At 39.2% G+C, this 25,005-nt stretch overlaps 1 protein-coding gene across 1 annotated transcript in view; it reads left to right on the top strand.

Moving 5' to 3' along the window:
- gli2a (GLI family zinc finger 2a) overlaps positions 1 to 25,005 on the top strand; it is an 82,650-nt gene that overhangs the window by 23,445 nt on the left and 34,200 nt on the right. The window contains exon 2 of the mRNA XM_088930410.1: positions 17,194 to 17,299. Within this exon, the coding sequence (XP_088786536.1) occupies positions 17,194 to 17,299 (106 nt within the window). The remainder of the gene's footprint in view (positions 1 to 17,193; positions 17,300 to 25,005) is intronic.

The raw sequence follows: 25,005 nt of genomic DNA, 5'->3' as shown, positions 1-25,005 counted from the left end.
AAACGAGCAGTACCTTACCTTCCTCTTTGTATTTTATGTGTGTTTTTCTCATACTGTTTGTGCTTAATACCAGATTGCACTAAGGCTTCTTTAAGGAGAGATTCCAACCTACTTTGTGGTCCCGAGTGCCGTACCAACAGTTCAGAAGGTACATGCTGAGACTTTGTTACAGATAAGTAGCACAGTAAAGAACATTAAGCACTATATACTGTATGTATGATATGTGATTAGGTGCTAAAGAGGTTAGGTGAAGTCTTTCTTCATTTAAATTAAATCCATGATGCTGCTGATATCAATCAGTGAGTGACAGATATTAGCAGCTTGTAACTGCAGTTGCTATAAATACAAGAGGAATTTATTGAATATTTATGGGTAAATTCTTTGTTTTGTTCTGTTGCTGTCTTTGTGTCTTTTAAGCCTGACTTTCAAATTACAGTAAATTTACAAGTCCACAATTTCTAGAGAATATTTACTGTCTTCATTAGCAGGTCAGATGTGAAATTAATATGCGGTATTTCCATTTTATACATGTTTGTTTATGAATAAAGAACCAGATCAAGACACATATCAATAAAATACTACATTTGGGTGTGTTCCCCCTATCTCACCATTCAGTGTTTTGTAATAATAGTAACTTTTTTGTTCATTCTTACAAGAATGCTGAGAAATGTATTATTCACACCTAGTGCTTTATTTAAATTCAATTCTAATTAATTTATTTAATAGTTGCATGAAAGCAAAGAAAAAAGTAAGATCCCCCTCCTGAATTTACCAAACAGACCCTTACATTTTCACCTAAGAGATGAATAATTAGTTTCTCTGACTTTTCAAAAATGCAGCTAAAGTCTGAAATCATTGCAGTGAAACACCCCTGTGTGTATCAGTTATAGCACACCAACGACGCATGGTGATGCTTCTCTCCCTGTTAATACTGCATCCACTGGTGAAGGACCAGGCTCTAATTAATCACAGGCGCTCATGGATTAATCATGCTGCCCCTTTTGAGAATGAGACCTAAGGGTTTTCTGTCTTATCAATTAAGTCACTTAAACCTCTCAAAAATTAATCCGGTTTCTTGCGTCTTACTCATCGTCCAGAGAAACAACTAGCTCTCTGGAAAGCCATATGCTGTTGTGAGGAAGAGGCACCTGTCTTCCTCAGCAGTAGCTGGGCTGGCGACAGTGTTCCACAGGGGCCCAGTGCAGCAGAGAGCCATCGGGCACTGAAGCAACATATCAGGTTACCTCGTCAGGAAATGGGAGGACCAGGCAGGGGACTATAGAATGACTATTTTTCTTCTCTAACCCCCTTCTCTGAAGAACAGATTTAGAGTGGACTTTGGGAATGGACGTTAATAAATATCCATGCTGAGACTTTATTACACATAATTAGCTCAGTAAATAGCATTAAGCATTATATGTGTATAATATGTGATTAGGGACTAATGAGTTTATAACCTGTTAATGATTCCAGCTTCATATTTTAAAGAAGACTGGTACAAGGTCTTTTTTAGTTAGAAAAAGGTTTATGTGAGAAATCATTTTTGAGATTTATGTACCTCACAGCTATCCTGGCTTAAGCCACACCCTTTCAAGTGAAATCATTTAGAGCAAACAGCAGTATCAGGTATTTAATTTTCTGAGGAGGAATCATGATGACTTCTGCAGAGCAGTTGTCAAATTTCTGACAGCTGTAAAGTCCTCTTGCTCTCCAACTGCAGCTCTGTGGGAGCTCATAGCTTCTGGAGTGATCTTGATGGCACAGAGGCCAAATGTCACTAAGAATGGAAGAATATTAATTAACTAAAAATGTGAGAGGCAGGAAGTTTCAATAATGTTCAAATAGTCTATAAAATGTGACTCATTAATGCTCATTGCATATTTCAAATGAAAGTAAACACCCTCTCCTGTCCTTTGAATGTACTGTGCTTTTATTCTAAATGTTATTGTAGTCTTTAAGAAATAAGGATTTTCCATTATTTATTATTGTTCTCAATGTGTTTAGTTTTCTTACAATTTTCTTTAAAAAAACTGTTCTCAACAGCTGAAAAAATCAGTTTTTTTTAAATTAAATGGCCTAAATAATATTGTTAGTGTGAATTAGACCACTTTAAATACAGAAAGGCATCTTTACTTTGATGTAAAATTTAAGGCTTTATAATTTCAGTAAAATTTAAGAGGGATTCTTAACTTCCAAAATATGCTGTTAATGTACTGGGGCTCTGTTGGATTTAAAGAAACGAGCTTGGTGGTTTTGTGGTTGGAGAATCTAACACCAGCCAAGTAAATGTGTTCCTCTATGAAACAGCTCCACATATTTCAAAAGAAGTGTTTCTTCTGTAAATGAGTACAAGGCATTTACTTATGACTGACTTCTTCTATATAAACTCTGTAGTGTGCAGCCAAAGTGTTAACAGATAAGGTGATTGAAGGGACAGTGACCGACTTGGAGTAACACAGATTCCTATGGAGGCTCAGAAGAATAGGAAATCAACTGCATTTAAATGAGGGTTAAAACTACTACCTGAAACTCTGTTTCTCACGCTGAGGTTAACCTTTTTTTGAAGAGGGTACTTTATAAAAGTTTTACACTTTTAAAAACCAAACCTAAAGCAATTTTTATCGCAAGCTTCCACTCGAATAAAAAGATAAGGCCTTTATGCCTTTCAGCATAACCTTCAGCGCAATGTAAAAAAAGGTTTGACAAGAATTCTAGCTCGCCAAACAGCACCAAGCCCGCAGGCTGCAGAAAGGACCTGTGGTTCTGGCAATTTCCATTCAGGCTGATAAGAGCTTTAAGGGTGAAAGTGTGATGTCAGTTTTACAGCATGTGGAGTAGCCAGGGCTTCCTTGTAATTCAGCAGTGCCAACAGCAGGGGTCCAGCAGCCACCAAGTCCTGCTGGATATCGCCGCAGGTCAATAAGAACGTGGGTTTTGAAGACTGCCTTCTTTAAGATGCCCACACTCATGTAGTTCCACCACATATCAGCTTACATTTTCTCAAATTAGATCACCTGCCAAGCTACACTCAGCTGGCTCCTCTTAAACTTCACTACTGTACTGATGGATATTTGGGGTTGCAAACTGAGACATAACAGGGAAAGCATACAATAAAAGGCATTTAGAGGAGACATGGGGCAATAATATTTTCCCAAATGTGGGCTAAAGGTCTTCCTGAAGTAAATATATGATCTGGGCAATTTGCCAGAGGTGGAAAAAAGTTCCAGCCAGCTCAGTTCTTTTTTTCAGTACTGAGAATCAGTATTCTGGAGCCTGGGATGTTCCTGTATGTAAGACTGATTCTGAACAGTATGTTTCAACGGGGCGAAGAGCAGTGGTTGCTTCGATTTAATCTCTTTTCTTTTTCCTTAACATCCAGGCCTGTTACTGTACTTTGCCTGGCAGCTGTGGAAGTCTGTCCTGCAGTTCGCTCTATTGTCAGTGTTTGCTTCCTCCTCCTCCTCCTCCTCCTCCTCGCCCCCTTCCTCTTTTACCGCGGTCTGTAGTTAAGATGTTTATTTTGCACCACACTGGAGGGGAACCCCTTGGCCCTGCAGAAGTGATTGTGAGGGGATGACAGCAGTCTGATTTAATGATTAGGCACCTGACCCCAGAGCTCCAGGCTGCCTGGGCTACAAAGTTCTTCAGCACAAAGAGTGGGAATGGACTCCTGAAACACTGTTATTGTTAAGGGAAGAAGCTTTGAAAAACTCGGCCATCCCTCCCGGCTTTGTGAAAGCTCCATGCTGGGCTCTGGACACTCAAGTTTCACAGCTCCTTTCTCGTAGACCAATGGAAATCATTGTTTCTAGTGAGTCCTAATTTATAGCATAATCTCCTTAGGGCTGAAGAGTTTAGGAAAGGGATTTTGTTTTTCGCATCCCCAGCAGCTCTGACATATGCTGTGTAATTCGATGCAATTTGAAAATACAATTAAGAAAAAAGATTATTTTGTCTTATTTTCAAAAGCTAAGTGGTCCTGGTACAGCTGCTTTAGAAACAGGCGATCTGACACAAAGTACACAGGTTTATTGATTTCTATAGATCTTTCCATTATAGGTTTCAACATTTTTCAGTGTTGTTTCCAGGTATGCACAATGTCCATAATCACAGTTGAGTTAGCCTTGTTTTGTTTATAGAGGCCCTACCTTTATATGTGCTATAGAAACTACAGAAAATGTAAATGAATCTGAAAAGTATGTGGAGTGCATATACTGTATATATATTCTGTATATTCTCACAAGTATTATAAATGCATAGTATGTGTTATCACCTTCTTAAAAGCATTTCATATTCATAAGGGCTTGTAATACTCCCAATGATGATGGTGATGATTATTACTGAAATCTGTGACTCCTGACTCCTGAAACACTGTTATTGTTAAGGAAAGAAGCTTTGAAAAGCTCGGCTGCCCCTTTCTCTTTCTGTCATTAATTTTTCTTTAGATTAATACAGATAAATCATCATATAGACACAGATATGAATTGGATGAAAGTGAAGAGATACTCACATACTGGGTCTATATAGATTAAACAGTGGCAGGTGATCATCGCTGGTATACTAATAATTATGGGGAAAGATATACAGTAGGAACACACAAGTTTGCAAATGAGAGGGCCATCTAGCTCATGTGATTTTGGTAGACTGCGGTTTTAGCACATAGACATTTTAATTAGGTGCATTTTTAATGTCATTTAATGGCACTGGAGGGTACGGGAAGCTAAAATGCAGAGTACTAAACAGAAATCAGCCAGGCAGGAGGGCCGTGCTGTCTTCGTATTAGCTGGGTCTGGAAACTTAAAAAAAAAATCCGCCAGTTGTCTGAGGGGGAAAAAAAAACACCCGGAGCACAGATATTCTAAAAAACGGGGTGCTTTTCTAAAGCATACATGGTTTACGGGATTTCAAGACAAATTTCAGGGCCTGTAGCAGACAGTCAAGGAGAGGGTTCCCAACTGGGCAGACCGATTTAACAGCACCCCTACAAAGTCTGCAGGAGCCAGAAGCACTGGAGGCTTCGGCACCCTGCAGCTGTTCCTAATTTATGTTTTACAAGAAAGTCCCTGGCGGAGATGGTTTCTCCAGAACTTGTGTTTGCCAGAGCCGAGCGAGGAGAGGGAGGTGCCTTTTCATCTCGCATCCAACCAGCTTAATCTTTTCATCACCGCATTGAAAGGCCACTTTCTCCAGATCGAGGTATAAATCAGAGCAGCGCAGCACTGGTAGTTATATTTACAGCACTGCAATCCTGTAATGGGACTTGACAGTAGATGTTTAACAATATCTTGCAGTATATTATTTCTTCAGCCTCAGCTGTGCTTTCATTACTGTTGCTTTGATAGTGAAACTGTAAGCGGTTCTTCAACCGTTAATTATATAAAAATGGTAAATTTAGAGAAGCTTCACCTCCTTGCAGGACACTGTCTTTCGTGTGGGTCCGCAGGAACGCTCTTCTCTGCACTGTGATGTCTGATGACTCTTGGGTCCACTGGGCGAGGAGAGGGGGAGTGGGTTCCTGCTGTTTCGATCAGATCTCCCTGCTGAGCAGCTTATGAGAAACTTCAAACATCAAAATTCACATTCTTGCAGATACCCCTCCACTGTGCTCATTGACCGCTGTCCTTAAAAGAGAATCGGTTAAAAAAGTAACAGACATAAAATTTCATAATAAACCTCTCTGTGCATGCTGCTCCTCTTTCTTCTCCTTTAATTAGAATTACTGAATATGTTAAATCCATGTTTGAACTCTTTACTGCCTAAAAATGACCTTGTGTTTCTTTTTTTTTTACTGGCTAATCAAAGCTGTACCTCAAAGTCCAAGTAATGCCTGATGTCTGTGAGTCCCTGGCTCTTCTGCTGGCAGAGTTGTGTGAAGTTTAACTGTTCACACATGACGGAATACTCAGTCTTCTTATCCTAGAAGCAGCATGTCTTTCTTTTCGCTTTCTATGTCCATGTAACTAGCATGGCTACACACTGCTGAGATTTATCGCCCGATAAACTTAAACTAAGATATCTTTAAAATTGATTTCCGCACTCCAGTTTCTTCTGCTACTTAATGCTTTGGCCATTTCCTAACTCGGCTAGTTTTGTTTTAAAAGTCTAGTAGTTTTATTGCCGAGAGTGCTGTGGGAGATTAAACTCACACCGCAGACATTTTCAGCAGGACTTTGAGAAAGACGGCCTTTGTACGAAGGGACAGAAATGAGATCAGCTGTGGTGGAGAGGTCAGAGGGCACCCATGGCGGAACATTGGGAAAGCCTGTGGAACAGACCTGAAAGACTTAAGTGATTCGTAAAACATCAGCATGACTCCTTCCTTCAGAAATTTTCACTTTGAATGGAGCTTCAAAATCAGGCCAGAAGTCTTAGAGGGGGTTCCTCTCAAGTCTTGCTCCAGACTTGTCTGCAAATGCACAGCATACAGCTTTGGAGCCGGTGCAGGCAGAGATGAGAGTGGAACACAGGAGTAAAAAGTGAAGTTTCCCATTTTAGGAAGGAGGGCTGAGATTAATGACAGCGGAGGTGTTTTAAAATAAAGTCAGGGAACATCTGCTTTGCATCACATTGAATGTTGAAGTGCACATCGGCTGAAGTTTAAACAAGACCCCTTGCTGGAAAGCTGTGTTATGCTGTCATGTAAATAGAAATCTCTTTGTTCTTTAACATAACGCAGAAGAGTATTTTTCATTTGGAGAGGTAGTTTCCTATCTGCACGAGTTGCACGTTTGAAAAGCATGGCAGCCACAGCCTGTTTTATGGGGGGGTGTGCTCGAGATGTTCCTGGTTCCAGAGGAAAAGGGAGTGTTTTCAAACAGTGGGAGGCAGGAAACCATGGTCATTTTTTGTTTCAAACTCATCAATCATGAAGAAAGTAAAGCAATAAAAAGAGATATTGATGCGATTAAACTTAGTTTTGTTTTGTTTTTTTTGCTAATGGAAGGTTTTTTCGATACCTCCATTTCCTTTGTGCCAAGTTAGAAGAAACAGCCATTTGCAGAGATGGTCGCAGTTTAAAATATTAATTTAAAAGAATTCTACTTGAGCTAAACCTTTCATTTTGCTTCCAAACACACCTGTGGCCCATCCATGATTCTTCTCTAACATCTGGCAGCAAAGGAAGCCAAACTAAACAGAGTCAATATGTACAGTACCTTAAGACTGCGATGTTAAAGAATTAGCGTGCCGCCGACAGATTTGTGGATATTTCTATATTTAAGAGAATGGGAATAAATAATAGAAATAATGTGTTCTTTTATTTGGCAGGTACAGTTCATTGAATTGACATCCATACAGCATTTCACTAGCACAATCAGAAAGGAATGCCGCGGCTTCAGGTACAACATCAGTGCTCCACCAGGGATCTGTCTAGAGCATTAACATCACCCCACCGCTGGCATTAGTTAGTATAGAATATAATATAGCATAGTGCTTAATGAAAAGTCGAGCATGAGTTCAGAATGAAACCAGGCCAATGTTAGCATGTTAGACATAGGGGAATAATCAAACCTTCGCTGTAATGTCTATCCAGACCAATGGTAGTTAATTGCTCATCAAGACCTTTGCGTTGGTGAAGGGAGTTTACAGTGCCCTCTAGAAGTTATATTATATATTATGGCTTCCTCAGGAACTGGCACACTCACCTTATCTGGGTGATGTGACGAGTGATGGCGGCATTGGGCTGAATTCTGAATTTCACAGCAATGTTTTGTCTGCTTGTGTGGAAGAACGTGCTTCTGTGGGTACTGGGCGGGGCTCCACCACACAGTCTGACGGTGACGTACTGTACAGCCTGCAGGAGTAAGGAGTCTGCTGGGTGGAAAATCTTACATAAGCCAAGTCAGCCTCCAAATTTAAATCCCGTTGAGCGTGTATTTTACGCGCTGAAGAAAATACATCACAATACCCCAAGAATGGGCAAACACTCCAAGTGGCAGTAGCAATGCGTCTCAAATAATTACATAAAGAGTTTGGCGAGCTCAGTGGGTCTCAGACGTCATGCTGTTACCGCCTGACTAGGAAGAGAGCACAGTATGTTGTTGTTCTAACTTGAACAATGTAAGAATAGCACTGCCCAAGAATAAAAACTATATATTGTACTTATTTATATTAATCTTCTGATCTCAAATACAAAATTGCTTAATTGTAAAGTAAAAATAACTGACTTTGCTGTCCAAGTACTTTTGGAAAGCTGTGAATACAGCAAAGAACCCACAACATCATCTGATAGTAATTATTCCTGGAGGTTGTGTCGGCTCACTTTTGAACGTGACATTCTCTGCCCACTTAGTGACCATTTCAGAAGAGCAAATCTGTTGGATTGGCTATCACAGTATAGTGACTTGACTCTGATAAGGTGTAGGGAGATCTAAAAAGGAGCATGATTTCTGTGAATTCCACTGCAACCTTACAACCATATTTTCACGTTGAATTAAACCACAAGGAAGATATCCTAAGCACTGGTTTAGTGTGTGAATTTATTTCCAGTGATGTGTTTCCCATGTAATTTTTAATTATGGTGTGTTATATTGTGATATTGAACTGTTCTAAAAGTTTAAATTTAAACATGTGACTTTGTGAATGTGATTTTTTATACTGTACATACTGCATAATACTGAATACTTGTCTTGACTTATGCAAATCTTTTCATCTGAAGACAATTCATCTCTAGTGTAAGTACTGTATATAATTTCAGTGTAACAATACACTTCTAAGGACATTACTACAGTTCTGCTTCATTTGTATGACTGTAACTCACAATATTAATACAGAATAAAATAATATGTTACAGAAGTAGTTGTTTTGTAGTAAAGTTAAATGCCAGTGTTCCCCCTGGAGATGAATGAATGGGCTGTTTTTGCTATAATCTTTCATATTTGGGATGAAGTCGAAGACTAAAGTGTAAAGAAAGTGTGGTTTTAAAGAATACCCTTTCTCTGAGATTGTTGCTCGTCTATGTGCATTTGGAAGAAATCGATGTGACTTCTTATTCAGACATTCAAAGACTGTGCTGCCTTATCTTCTGGAAATGGTTTGGTTTTAAGTTGAGCTTGCGATAGCTGTGGCAGAATAATCTCGCTGTTCAGCCGGCCCTTCAGCTGAGCAGAATTCTAGCAGCCCCCTAGCAAGGGTGCCAACAGGGTAATATGGATGTAACCGCAGGAACAGAACGACAGCACAGGTAACTCTAATTTAATTTATTGTATTTTAATTATTGCTTTCGTTCACTAGATGCAGTTCTAGCCCAGGTTTTCCCGACAGCCAACCTTTTATCATCCTGGTCTTAAAGATAATAAACTTTTTGTTTAAGGTAATTACTTAATCTCGACAAACTCCTGCGTTAAGCAGAGCTATTAACTGAGCTGGCAATAAATCAGCGCATAGCCAGGTGGGTGATTACTCTGAACTGTAATCACTCTTCAGGACCTACGCGAGACCCTTGCAGTCTTAAGTACCCAAATTACACAAACAGCATGCTAACAACAAGCTGTTTGTAGGCAGCACAATGAGGATTGTAGTGAAAGAGCACCCAGTCCATTTTTAATGCCAGCCTGAGCATTTTCATACAGAGCAGAATGATGCATGGAGGTTATTAGCAGGCACCACAAACACAGCTGCTGAAAGCTGATAACTTCCCATGTGCTCTCCCCATACCTATTGCCTTCCTGCTTATTTAAATGATGGTTCATCCTGATCTCTCACTTTCTGTGCAAAGGGTCCAGACTTCACTCCTTTTCCAAGCGGACAAGGTTGACAAAAAGTATAGCTGCATTTTTTAAATATTTTTTTTAATATAATAATATAAAATGGTGAAAATCCAAAAACATGTTATAGACTGAAGTGGATTGATTTTTTTTTAAAAAGCCATGCACCTTGAATGATGTTCAAATACTGAAATGCACTGAAAGAGTTGGGTCTGTTTGATTTCGGATTAAAGAAAATTGCCACAAAGTGAAATTAATGAAAAAAGCAATTGCAGAAAGCAGTCTAACCCAAAACAAAAACATGCTTCACTGTTACACAGTGTTTAGAACCATTTTCCCTGATGCTTATAGCTCTCAATCTCCTCTTAGTAAACCATTCAGGAAGACATTTCAAGATGGTCCACCTTGAAAAAAATATGACTAGCAAATCTAACTTGCTGTATCAGCCACAGCTACTTGTTTTAACATGTCTTGGTACTTTTGTATCCAGTAGTACAATTTGGAATGACTTACAAATGTACAGTATGAACTGGCTGACTCCTGTTCACTGCAGAAGTGAACCAGTCTACCTGTGTCGTAGGCCTTTCGTCCGCACTGACTTGCAAGCAGTTCATATTTCCACAGTGAAGACCAGGCTTACTTCAGCAGTAATTGTTCTAATTCAGGATTAATGTGTACAGCCATGGGTTCGTTCGTTCTCTGCTTTGTGGAATTTGATTCAGCGATGAAGGCGCTAACAGAGGAGAGAAGTAAAAGCAGGGATGTGTATAGTGAGGCTGTTCAGTCATTGCTGGGTTTTTTTTAAATGGCTTTGATTCAGAGATCTGAATGTTTTGCAACTTCATGTTGGATCTCAACCCTGAGGCCTTGATAACCCAGAGGTACGGTATAATGTTGACAAGAAGCAGCTGAGACAGATAAGTCTGCATTGTTCAGAATTATTGTATTTACTATTGTGCTCCAAAAATTGTGGTTTTTCATATGCAATAATGAGGACTGGACAAATAGGGACATTTGATTTGGACCACTGAAAAAAAACAAGCTGGACGTACAGTATTCATATTCCTTGTTGCGAGGCAAACTCGTTTTGGACCTGTTTATGTTGTTGAATGTAGCTGTGGCTCATAAGCACTACACATTAGTCTAGTATTGCATTAGTTAAACTGAGCAGAGTAGAATGGATACACAAGGCATTACCTGGCAGGATAGAAAGCCAAAGATGTTGTGTTTTTAAAGTAGCCTGACTTAAACTTAAAATGTAAATTACATGCTGAAACGTTCTGTATAATATGTTAGGGTTGTGAAGGATATTGGACCAATTAGGCTATAAAGATGGAATGTGTTTGAGCAGAAACCAGCCAGCATTTCCAGCATTTCGGTCCAGCTCTGTAAACATGGACAGGAAAACACTTGTGATACTTGTAGAAGATGTAAAACATCTGGGATTAGAAAAAAAATGACAGTATTTGCTATAAATATAGTAACTTGTCCTTTTTGCTCTCAAATACTGCTTATCTAGCCTAAAAAAGCCATGGTTGAATAAAATCCATTATCTTAGGTACCTGCTAAATGTGTTTAGCAAATAAAAAATGGCTTGATGAACAGCAATTCCAATGTGCACTATAATTATGTGTATAAATAATTGTTCTTCATTGTTGTAATTATCTGGAACACTTCGGTCTTTGGTATTTCCTTTACTTGTACTGTACAATATGTATAAAAATGTTTTAATTAAAAATACTTTAATCCAAATTGAAAAAAGTTAGAGCCATTATTCATTTTCCATTTTCTGTAGTTTAACTTGCTTTTTTACTTATATCCTAGAGAGTAATCCCATCCTTTTAAATTGAATATAAATCCTGTTTAAGATCATTAGAGACTAAATGTAGTCATAGACATTAGTTTCTTAATCCCTTTTAAAACACCTTTGAAGGATAACTACTTTTTCCCAAAGTAGGGAAATTTTAAGAGCTTAACTTGAGGCTTTTCAACACAAGTTTAAGGGAAACCAGGCAGACATTTAGCCACGAAGTGAAGATTTACTTTCTGCAGGTTCAAACAGCTCATTTCTGCAAACTGTCCCTAATGGAACAGTAAAAAAACAACGTGCCTTAACACAGCTTTTACAGCTGTAGAAAATCAAAATGAAAACTGCTAATGTAATATACCCACATTGATCCTTAAAAACTCATACAGTACCTAGAGACATTTGTCTCACAACCAGTAAAAAGAACCTAAACATGTCTGTGTATTTTCTTTAAAAATAAGTAGACTTCTGTTTCAGCTGACTGAAAGTAAAATAGAATTAAAAATATTTCAGAAACAACAACAATGGCAGAGTAAATGTGTTGGGGTAGTTTCTAGTTTTGGGAAGATGTGAAAAATAAAATTAACATGTAGTCTCTGGTGTTGGGCTCTTTTACAGAGCAGTGTGTTATTTCTTCTCGACAGACTATCTCTGAAATTTACAGAGAGTGCCACGTCAAAGTATTCTAGCGTGTTCTGTTTACCTCTATGCTTCACCTGCAACGCCAAACTTACTTTCTAAAGGAGGAGGCCCTAACTTAATCCTCTCAACTTTTGCCTAAAACACCACATCAATTACAAAAAATGTATCGTTTTACAAACCCTTGTGGTATTCAAAGAAAAGATCCGTCCGCTTAATGCCTCCTTTCATTTCACAGTGTGGTTACGCACACTATCTTAAACCATAATCCCTTTGTCGCCACCAATCACAAAAGCCTTAAGTGTATCTCTGCAGACTAAATATGTACCGTATGCAGCTCGTGATGTTGAGGACAGTCAATGATAATGCTGACCTTAGAATCTGATAACAGCTGTAGGTGGTGGTAAGATTCGTAATAAGAAAAAACCTCCCTTTTACAGAAACAAACTGGTACAAATTGTGTGCTACTGAAAGCCCCTGTAACCATCAAACACCACAAGCAGACCTGTCAATCCCTTGACAGTTCAGAGCAGCAGTTGGCATGGATCTGTGTAGTTAGGACAGAAGCCAGCTTATTCTAGAGGAATTTCCTGTCTGATTTTAATTTCCCCCCTCGTTCTCCAAGCTAGACAGAAAAGCTTTTTAATTACACTGCAGAGGGTTAGCCTTTCAGGATATTATTATTGTTATTGAGTACTTCCTCTGAGGATGAGGCACTTCAGTACAAAGTAACAAGGATTTTGGCTAGGTTGCGATATGAAAGGGGAAGTGTTTTTCTGTTGTGTTTAACATTTAGAGTTTCTAATATTTAACACCTGGCGTTGTCTACACAAGGAGATTGAGCTGTAAAGAGTAAAAACTTTCCCATCAGTGACTTCCGGGATATGGTGAACCTACAGTATGTATTAGTAGCAAAGGAGAAGGTTTGAGCAGGATCCTGTTTGATGCTCAGTCCAAATCTTTATTACCAACACTCAGTAAGGTTCATTTCAATTGTTTACTTTCTATTCTTATTAGGAGCAAATGGCATTACTTGAAAAAATATTTTTTGTAGTGCCATTTCGGCAACATTGTTGGAAAAACCACTGATTTAGAAGACAAAATCACAGTAACAGGAAAAACGTCAGAAATCTGTGCTCTTGAAACAGCCTTTTTTTTATCTGTTATGTACTGTACACAATTTGGAGCCCCCCAAGCTGCTGTGTGGCCTCACTGTTTCTTCCAGAAAAGCACAAAAAGCACCAAAACGCTTGCTTTTGTACTGCTAGGAACAGCTCTCTTGAAACAGCCTTTTTTTTATGTTATGTACTGTACACAATTTGGAGCCCCCCAAGCTGCTGTGTGGCCTCACTGTTTCTTCCAGAAAAGCACAAAAAGCACCAAAACGCTTGCTTTTGTACTGCTAGGAACAGCTCCAACAATCCCGTGCAAGTTAGTGGCACTGTGGCAGCAGATGTGAAAGCAAATGTTATCACCTGAAGACTAATAGATGTGAGGGCCTGAGCACGACATTCCAGCGCAGCGTGCCCAGGGGGGATTAGGCCTCGGTAAATCAGGTAAACGCGGCTCTTGAACTCTCTGGAGCGTTCCCCTTTTGTTCTTCCTGTGGCGTGCGAACAATGGAACTGTCTGGGTGATGGAATAAGCTTGCTCGGTCGGTCCCCCCATCGCGGGGTCTGCTGACCAGCCCCGGACGTCCGAGCCATGCCAAAGTGTCCCGGGGGTGCCCGCACAGCACGGCACATATCCACACAGGATGCACCGAGGCGACAGCGGCATCTTAACGCCATGCAACAGCCGTGTGTACAGTATATCGTTCCAGAGGCACCGTGCCGCCTTACACGGGGCAGGAAAGTGGGGAGCGCTACCTTGGCGCTGGTTTTGTCTCGACAGGCCTGCTGCAAGCAGTGTTTCTGTCTGTGTTCTGCTTCTACTACGACTGCTGTGTGTCTGTAGCAGTAGTGCCTGAAAGGTATCATGTAACACGCCCGTGAATACGTAAGTTCTTACTTAGAAAAGAGTTCAGGATCTTCAAAAATCTTTATAATTGCTCAAAGAAGTAGAAGTGGTGTTAGCATGTTGAATTCCTCCCGATTATGTTGTGAAGTTTGAATGTGAAACGTGAATTCCATAAAAAGGCTTCATTGTTCTTTTTAAACCAATCCAGGCTCCTACAGGATGTTTCTATTTCGTCATGCGAAAGGTTTTGTTTTGGTTTTTTTTTCCTGCTGCCTAGATAGTCTTGAACAAATCCTCCCCCCCCCCCCCCAAACAAAAAAACAACCTGTGCCTGTGACTTTCCTAATTTTGCCAGGAAGAAACTCTTCAGCCTGACCGTCTTCCCCTGGAGTCAGAGGGCTTTTCAACTTTTCCAGAGCCGGTTAATATGCAGCGCAGTAGCGCATGACTTCAGTTTAAGAGAATTCCAGTGGTGTTCTGGGCTGATCTGCTCTGTCATGTTTTCATGACCCAGTTCTCGCCGTTCTTTGTCTTAGACCTTCCTCGACCCCTCTTCCCTATTATCCCCTCCGATAATTCACCCTGACCATTATTAATGGTGCATTAACTTCAGCCACGCTTTGAATAAAGCTGTTTTGCTAGCGCCCACTCATCCACCCAGTGCACTTAAACAGTGGGCTATTATACTGGTTACTCCTCATCACCATAAAAAGTGTCAGCTCCCCCAGCATACAAAGAAAGTGCTGGGGGCGGGGGCAACGTCTTTGGGTATGTCATCAGCTACAACATTTAAAGAGATTAAATTATTACATTTTCTATCTGGCAAAGACAGTCCTGCCACTGTTTTCCTGCTTTTCAGCAGCCGCTGTGCACGACAGTGGTTCTGTCTGGGTCCTCCTTACTACGTGTTTTAGATCAATTCAACACAACCCAGGCCTTTTCCAGGATAAACAAGCAAAAGTCAGACATGTCTGCAATAATAAAGCAATAAATGGGTTACCTGTATGATGCGTTTGCACAATTTCATTATTTTTATTCAGTTCTGTTCTGTAGAATAGTAATGAGATTGCTAACAACATGATGAAATGACAAGTATGCTAGTAAGAGATGGGGATGTTTGTGGCTTTTGCTTATACAATTAAAAAGGATAATATCAGAGTAAACTTACTTTATTTCCTACATCATAATATTTTTCTTGCATATGATACTTTTGTATTCAATTCTGAGAAGGAAATGTATTGCAAAAAAGATCTAAATTTAGAGGGGATTTTTTCTAGTTTTTTGTCTTTTGAAATGCAGCTTATCCCTTTTAAAATGCATGTGTCTTTTTCTAGTCTGTAGCTACTAAAATATCGTTTGAATCCTTGCATTATTAAGTGTGAACTAAGAAGTGACAATTTTAAAACATTTAATATAAATATTAAAATTAAAATAGTTATTGTATTATTTCACTAATAAGATTGAAAATTGCTTGCCTGTCTTCTTTAAGTAAAAGTGCTAGTGACCAACATACAGAATATATTTTATCTGCAGGTTGGGGTTTTATTGCAACTCTCTGTTTTCAGATAAACACTAAAACACAAACAGCTTCAAGAGCTGGAATATTGACTTGAGAGCACACAGAATTGCTAACACTTGCCCAGGTATCAAAATGCTAGTCAGACTATTGTGGGTTTGATTGTACATAAAATGTACTTATTAATGAAGAAGTACAGGGAAACAGGCCTGAGTGGCTTCCTCTCGTTGTCAAGCAATAAGTGAAAAGAATTGTGCTGGAATGCTGGCTCACACTGGGCTTCTTTAGCAGTTTTGCGGGCTCTCAACTGCTCAGGTACAGATAATGATCTGAATCCCTGACCCCTGAATTTTTCACTTTCGAGGTCAAAACTGACTCATTGATGCATGTGATGCTGAAAGAATTTTAATACAGTCCAGAAACAATAATTCCTCATCTCTTTTAAAGAAAATGTCACCTAGGTTTATAATTAGAAGCAGTGAAAAAGTAATAACGGGAAATGTTCAGTGTTCAAGGAGGTGAAGAGTTTGAAAAAAGGCTGTGATGGAAATTCTTCAAAACCAGAAAGTTATAGGAGGAAAAGTCTTAATGAGAAGCAAAGTGCAGTTAAAACAATTTCTAAGATGCTTAAGCACACTTCATACAGTTATAAAATGTAGCATAACTTTACTAAGGATCAGTTGCAGTTTCTTGTAATCCCAACAATTAATGAATGCTTGTTGCCATCAAACCGGGGTTTTAATGAGATGTGCAAGGCCAGGCATTTTTTTATAGTTCTATTGTGGGAAGACCTTTTTTTGCTATTCAAATAAAAAAGCCTATCATCTACAAAACATTCACCCAGTATAAATTGAACACTAATTGGCTAGGACCTGTTTAACAGCTTGACTTGGTAAAAGGTTCCAATTACTAAGCCATAAAGCAACTTCAAATAAATACAGCGGTATTTCATTTTAAAAGGGGTCGGAAATATTGACCAAATCTGGCCTGCGCATGGCTGGTGTTAATTATTCCCTCCGTCCTGAGCAATTTGTGTTCTAGGTCTTGTAGGCATTTAGTTTTTTTTGCTGTTAGCCATTAACCGTTGTTTACAAGCTGTTATTGCATTACACTGTTTTTAATAAAAACATGGCTGGATACCCTGGGCGAGTCCATATTCTTTCCTGCACACTTTCCCCTGAAGAGAGATGGTTTGCAGTTGCAGCTCATGATGGAGCAGCTAGAAAAGGATTCTCCCACTGCTGTCAGCTCCTGTTTGCATTCAGGCTGCAGTTTTCCTTGATATTTTCTATCATCTCCCCCAGTTCAAAGACTGTCTAGCTGCAGGTCTTTGTCAAAAGCCCAGTTGGAGATCTTTTATGTTCGAGATGTAGGATTTCTTAGGATGACTTTGATTATTTATTTATTCCACTTCTCTTGTGTGATAGTGCCAATATTTTACACGAAACTGCTCAGCTTGCTCTGAAATTCATGTTGCTTTTATTGTAGCGCTTTTGCCTTTGAAAAAATGTTTTTGAAAGTCCAGCTTTTTTGAAGTCGGTCTCTCTCTTTTCTACTCTGTTCCACAGCTCCACACCACATATTCCCAACATTCCACACCCCTATTCCGATCGACATGCGTCACCATGAGGGACGGTACCATTACGAGCCACATGCTCTGCACGCTATGCATGGGTAAGTCTCAGACTTGTGTTGCTGTTGGTAAGGAGTCTAGTATTTCAGTGAGCTGAAGAGTGACCAAGCAGTCTAAGCATCTGTGGTTGGGTGCTCATCTTTTCTGGAGGCGTAGGTTCAATTCTCACACCCTCACAGCTCAGTATGTCTTAACGTTTTCACATCTGTATCACAGGGTTGTGAAAAGATAGGCACTTCCATTGGAAACGTTTTTTCTACCTTGCCCATTATAGTGGGGGGGGTCGGAGTAAGACGGGCGATTTCCTCTCTGTCTTGCCAGTTCCCCCGTTTATTAACAATAAAATGTTAACATCCACCCCCATGACTCCCATCTCTAACATTGTCCGTGTAGGACAGGTTCATGATCCGGCAGGAAGAGAGGAAGGGATTTGCCCAGTAGAGACCTGTGTTCCATTCATGTTCGTTTCATGAGTTAAGGTTTACAAATCCATTCTTGAGCTTCAGACTAATGTTGAAATATTTTGTAATATTTTATCTTTAGATTATTTGTTGCATTTTTTCTTTGTTCCTTTACCATGCCGCTGATGGTTGTATCCCATTGCTTCTATTAATCTTTACAACATCCTGACAATGTTACGATAGATATCGGTGAACTATTACAGGGGAGCATATAGGGTGAGTTATTAAAATTCTGTTCAACAGATCTTGGCCCGTCTGAGATTCTTTAAGCTGCAGAAAGAAAACAAATCAATACAATTGTGGAACTAGTGCTGTTACATTGAAATTCACATATTTGATGGTGATACATACTGGGTGCCGGGCAAAAGCAGGGCTATTCATCAAAAAGCCTGGAAAGTAGGAAAAATTCTGTCTCTGTACTTCGCCTCGTTGATTAATGTGATTTGATCTTGACAGAGGACCCCTAATTCATCAAGACCTTGATCTAGCTGTCTTTTTCTCTGCCTGTGCCAAATTTATCTAATTACATGAACATTGCACAGCAAATTAAGTGTGGTGTCATTTGTTGTGAGCCAGAAAGGTTTATTATCCACTACCAGCTTCATGTCAAAGGTTTGCTTCTTGATTACTAAACATGACATCTCAGTACATTCCCCTTTATCATTGTTTGCATATAACATAATGAGGGCATGGGTTATTTTGTTATAGCTGTCATAAAAGAAACAGTGAGATGCTTCTTATAACCCTTGGAGTGCTCTCACAGGACAGCTCCTTTATAACTGCAGAGATGACAGGGGACCTCAGATGTAACATGAGATCTGAAGACCATACCTATCATGAATAATCACATCCTCACATTCTGCCCAAAGGCAGGCTTGGGGGAAAAGGATTAGAAACCACGAAGGATCCTTAACCCCTAAATCTGCATGCCCGTTTCACACCATATTGCACAATTGCAAAGTCTTTCATACTGCAAACCTACGTGGCCCAATACATAGTCATGCCTGACATCCCGGACACCTTTTTTTCTGTGTGCTGTTTTGCTTTTTACACTACAAGGATTTGGTTAGAACAAGGATTTATCCTGTTTCCAGACAGCTTTTTTTTTCATTCCAGATGGCATTGAACATCTTTTTCTCACTCTTTTTCCTCATGTACAGGTGGTTCTCAATTAATGTCCTCTTATTTTGTGCATTTATGATTTCACATGACATAAGAATATGCACCACTTATTATTTTAGGACAAATTGCTTTCCCTTTAGCACACTTTGTCCCAGTTAGCAACAGGCTACTTGACGGAATGTGTGAGAAGTGCATGCTGGGATGGATTGCCACCTGGGTGACACACAGGCGGCTGGACGAACTCTGTCACAGTGTTCATCCAACCAGCATTAAAAAATACTTACAAAACCAAAATCGTCATCATTAACATCCAATAAATAATCAAAATAAAATGGTTTACAATTAATAATTCCCTGTCTAAACCCCCGCCTCCTACTAACATGCATTCTTAAAGGAAAGGACATTTTTCAGGAATGTACAGTGTGTAAATTGAGAACTGTATGGATGGAATTCACCACAGCCGAAGATAAGAGAATCTGAGAATTTCGTAAATGGCTTTTTTTGGGTGCTTTGGGTTTTTGGAGGTATAAGTTTTGGAGGTGAGCGTTAGTAATGGAGTTTTTTTTCTTGAACAGTTCCTTCAGTATACAAAGGAAATACAAAAGACCCAATTCAGAATTCAGAGTCAGTCCAATAAATATTGCAAATAAAAATTGGAAGACTATCAGCATTTTAGTAAATCTCCAAACCTATAGCATACGTTTATGAAGTAGACACAGATAGATACTGATTTCTTACTGAAAACAGCGTGCAGTTTAGAGTGATAACTCAAGAGAAGCCACCATAGAGCATATTAGTAAAGAGGATTGTGTCTGCAAAACAGCCTCAGGGCTATATGGGATAGTCGCTGTGATTGGGTCTATTTATATTCCTGTGTTAAACAAAGAAAGTATTCTTTCTGAATGGAGCTTTGAAATGATACTGGGTTTTCAGTAGGTCATTGTTTATTCAGTTCTGTCTGGGACATGTCTATAAATGTTACTCCTTAGCCATGGTTGTCTCAGTGCATTTGCATTGCTTTTACAGTAGCTCGTACAGTGTAACAGAAACAACTGAGAATTAATGTTTTGCTTGATGACCGGCATTACCGTTCTGTCACTATTTCTTTGGACTCCAGAGATAATATTAAACACACATGATAAAAAAGTATTTTGTTACCACATGATATTGTTGCTAGTAGGATTTCCTTTGAGCTGTGTCAAAACTGCAGACTCTGATCATGGCTATATCTTGCCAGTCATGTGCTGCATGAATACCATAAGAGGAGACAGCCACTTTAATTATCATCAACAATAAGAGTAATTCCTTATTTACTGTACGCAGCGTTTTGAATCCCAGTGCTCTACACACATGGAAGGGAACCCTCCCTATTGACCGCTGCATCAAAAGTTCAGCCTCACCAGGATTCTCAGGGGAGGAGTGAGAAACTATCTAGCAGTGTGAACTAAGAGGGAATGAAAAGCAGATCACATTGTTCAAGGCCAGAGTGGATTTTAACCAAGAAACCAGGGTCACCACCCCTGCTCTGTTGAAAAGTGCCATGAGATCTTTAATGACCGAGTAGTCAGGACATCGCAGCCAAAGTACAGCTTCTCCTACAGCACTCACAGCGCCCCCTGTCTGCACACCGCAAGTTGTGATCCAGGGGGAAAAGCGCCACCTACTGGGGTACCAACACCAGTTGCAGCAGCAAGCTGGACCTCCCCAGCAGCCCCAGTCCTGACCAGACCAACCTTACTTGGCTGCTGAGGAGCTCAGACTGTGAAGCAGTGAAGGCGGAGCACTAGTACAGTGTAGTGCTAGTTTATACAATTGCAGTTTACTCTATCAGTAATTATTGAGTATTTTAAACAAACAGAATTAATGGAAAGTTGAAAAGGTTTAATGAATACCCATAGTGGCTCAGCTAACGGAAAACAGACTGTGTAGAACAGAGAGTCTTTATACAGTATGAACTCAGAGTAGGAGTTTTCTTGGGAGGCCCAGCACTTTTGTTTATGTGCTGATTAATGCTCCCCTTTGGACACATACTGACATTTTCTTGAGGAAATTAATGAAAATCTCAAACTTCCCTTGAGCATTGCAGGATTTCAGCTGTGATAATACAGAATATGAAAAAACATTTTCTCACTTTTCATCCAGTTAGCTTGATGTGCAATTGAAAACCTCTCAAGGCTTTTGCACTGTGGTGCAATTTGCTCCTAAATTCATGCAGGTTTGTATCATCTTGTATCACCTGCAGGATCTGAGTTTTTATTAAACATCTTTAGCACGCATCCATTATCAGAATGCCACCTTTCCTGGTAAAGGGTACAGTAACAGCCCATTCTGGGGTCAAGGCAGTCCAACATACCACAAATTAGCCACCCTTACATTCAAATTATAAATAAGTTCATGCATTGTTAGCACTTATCACTTACAATGTATGGAATAATGCATCATATGGAAATACTATGAATCCTATCAAAAGTTCTAAGATTTATTTTCATGTGTGTCTAGTGCTTAGAATTATTTTGAAAACGCCAAAAGGCTTGACAACGACGTAAAACAGTCAGCCCCAATTTGCAGTTCACATGTCATTGTTATTTTAAAATCTGTTTGTCAGTGAATGTTGCTCACATATATTTTCTTTGGTTTATTTGAACATTGTAAACGCAATTCCTATTCAACGATACATATTTATATACTACATTGCAGAGTAGCTTTTGGTCATAAATGCCAAACCACAAGACTCTACATTTAAATTTTGTCTTTTTTAATCTAGGTCACTATGTTGTATTTATGTAACGGAGCACAAAGGTATTGCCTCATAAATTCAAGTCCAGATCATCCATATCTAGGTACCAACCAAAAACCCTGCAACTCGCTTCAGTCTTACTTTATATGACATGATTTATCTGAACCATGGAGTCGCTCAGAGCTAGAGACTAGTCTGTGTCATGATGTAATTCATTTCCACTGTTGTCTGACTGCACTGGGAAGAGCATACCAGAAAGGCAAATACAAACTTGTTGGCAGGCCGAGCAGCAATCCACTTAAGCAATCTTTTGCCTAACCCCAGGAGTTTGGGTTTGCGGGCCCCATCTAGGAGGCTAAAAATTTTCTGCGAATGCTCAGCACAGAGGAGACCACTTCAGAACAAAGAATCGATGAAAGCAGATTCCTGGCAGGGCTGCACTCAGAACAGGTGTAAGAGCTGGTGGATATCGGGGTTTAAAGACATTTACTGCACCCCTGTGTTAGCCGCGTTGCATCCATCTGCTGTGTGCTTCAGTCTGGTCCGAAACTGGAGCATGTTCAGGTGTCTGGTGTTTAAGCCTGGTTAGACAATAGCTCGGTCTTTGCCAGTGGCTTGCAAATAACCTGACAAAATCCTTTTTTCCATCAGTGTAAAAGTGAAAATCTTTTTTTTTTTTACTGGAAGCATTTTGGTGTCAGACATGTTTGTTTGTAATGTAGTACAAACTAGACCTACTGTAGGAATTGGTCCTTCAGTCGTTTGCCATAGACTGTATTTATCTGAAAACTGAAAGTAAATATGTTCATGTGTTTTTCATTGCAAGTCCCTGGGTTGTAAAACATAAAAAAACAGCCTTTCAGAACTGGCTATTACCATACTCACTATTCCCGTGCATCATGGATATCCATGGTGTTTGCTGGCTGTCACGGTACAAGTTGGATTAAAGCTCACTTACTGCTGAGGAGTTGAACACCTGGTAAATAGAGCCTTTGTTATCAGTTTCCTTTGTATCAGACAATGACCTAATAAGCAATGCCTCCGGATTTGATGTTAATGTTACAGGAGGGGATTTTTTTAATCTTAATAAAAAGAAAGTTATTTGAGAGGCTTTTTTTGGTGCTTGCCACCCATGGTGATATGATGGAAGTCGTTGTAATGACAGGTACTGATTAGGGTGCATCTTCCCAAGTTCCTCTGCTGAGAGCCAAGTACTGTGTGTCTTGCCTGTGACGGGTCTGATCTCTAATAGAAGAGTTCAAGTAATATCTTGTCAAAGGGGTGGATCAACTGGGCTTTAATAATAGTATCTGTCAAAGTGGTCTCACATTTGCGGCTCCTACCATAGCGCATTCTGTAATAAATTACAACTGATTGTCTGACACTTCAAACACAGAGCCGTTTCTTTTGTTTTTTCTGAACTTTTAGTTTTGGACTAGAGTGAAAAGGGAATAAACTGTTGCAATATGAGCGTGCCAAGGGTTTTTTTGTAGTTATACTGTAGACTAATTGGTGTTTGCTTTGCCACACATTGCAATCTACATATTTTTTAAACAGAAATCGGCGGGGGGGGAGAAATGGAGGAGCTTTGCAGGGAGAGTGATATGTGATTTTAGTGATTTTCATCACTAACTTGCAACATTATATAAAAACATTAAGATTTGGCCTGAAGAGAACTTTGAAATTAAAATTCAATTTCTTCATTTTAAAGAACATACTTTACTTTAAGCAGTTTGGAAGTAATAAAAGGACGACACCTATGACATATGTCATAAACCCAATGGATAACATTTCAACAGTGTGTAGAAGCACCCCACACATTTAACTTTAGAGACATTCTCAGGACCATTGATTATTCTTAATAATTTTTTTTCTCAAAGAAATCACTCTATGCAAATAATTTTCTTCAGACCTTGGCATTCTTTCATAAGACCACTACAAAAACACACCACAAAATCAGAATAACCACATAAAACGACAAAGAACACCAAAGATTATCTAATGCTGAAAGGGTAATGTTCCCTGTAGCGCAGTTTAATGACTGTCAGAATACCACAGTGACTCATATAAATTTTTTATGCTGAATTTCTTACGTGCACCTACTAGACATGAATATAGAAACTTTCCCCTGCAGTTACAGAAGACAAATTGAAATTAGGTAATGTCTCTCTGTTATTGTAAGCTTCTTCATTTGTGCGGTATGTTATTCAGAAACAGTGTAGTAATTAAAATGAGTTTTGCTGCACTCTGAAGTTTTAGCTAGTCATTCAACTTATTTTTATGTACTCGGACATTACGTAGTGAGTAGACGATATGCACTTCAAACATGTCAGGATATTCAGATCATCCAGACATATGTATCATAAAATGAAAATATACTTTTTAATCTAGCCACACATAAAAGTATACAGCGTATGACTTAAAATATCGGCAAGTAACCTGTAGGTAAGATTTCACAGTTTGACAAAGTGTGAGAAAAACAATACTCCTTACTAGTTGATGTTGCAATACCACTTTTCGTCTCTGCTAAAATTAGTCAGAAGGTCTTTTAAAAACATTAAAAGAAATATAGCCCGATCTCTAATGTGAACCAGGCCTCCTGTTTCTATTGTCAAATCACAAATAGTAGATTTGTTTGCCAGGATTGAAAGTTTGAAAAAAGTATAATTAGATGATACACAAAGCTCTTACTAGTGTTACTGAATGGCTGCCTTCAGCACATAGATAATCATAGATAATCATCATATCGAGTTACCAGCATGCTAAAACTAGAAAAGGCACTTTCCCAACATGACAAGAGGTGAGTAGTGCACCCTGAGAAGTCCATTCTGGACTGATGGGAAGTACAATTATTTAAATTGCATAGTATACTGATGAGTCTAGTAAATCTTGAAACCTATTTTATTTCAGAAAGTTAAACTGCGAGTGTTACGTTACATATTTAGGGATTTTGCTTCTGTTTTTTCAGCTTTTCTAAGCATACTCTGTGACTTTTCTTCTTACTGTGACTCTGCTGGGAGGTTTCAATGTACAGTATATTGGACGTTTAAATACGTGGGTTTAAGTAATACTCTTTACAAATGGTGCACATTGCCATATTTATGCTTTTGCCATGACATTTGCTGTGTTTAAATATACTATTCCATACCTTCACTTAGTGCTGTATTTATGAACAATGTACTGTGCTTCTTTTGCAATGAACCTTCTGGTTAAAGCGCTGTATAACCAGCTCATGTCACGTAAGGGTTTTTATTGTGAAATTAAAGCCAGCTGGAATGACACAGTGAACCACAGAGATGTTAAACGGCAGGATAAAAACTCCAGGAATTCCTCTGAAAACTGCCTGTTTACAGCCAGTAACTGTTTAATAATGTTAGCTTTTTTTATGTCATGCTCTTTTCGGAAGCGTTTTTGTCTGGTCTTGCTA

The sequence above is a fragment of the Atractosteus spatula genome, chromosome 13 (assembly GCF_055471065.1).
Source record: "Atractosteus spatula isolate fAtrSpa1 chromosome 13, fAtrSpa1.hap1, whole genome shotgun sequence".
NCBI lineage: Eukaryota > Metazoa > Chordata > Actinopteri > Semionotiformes > Lepisosteidae > Atractosteus > Atractosteus spatula.
The sequence above is the reverse complement of the archived record's forward strand: the minus strand, read 5'-3'. Positions and strand labels throughout refer to the sequence as shown.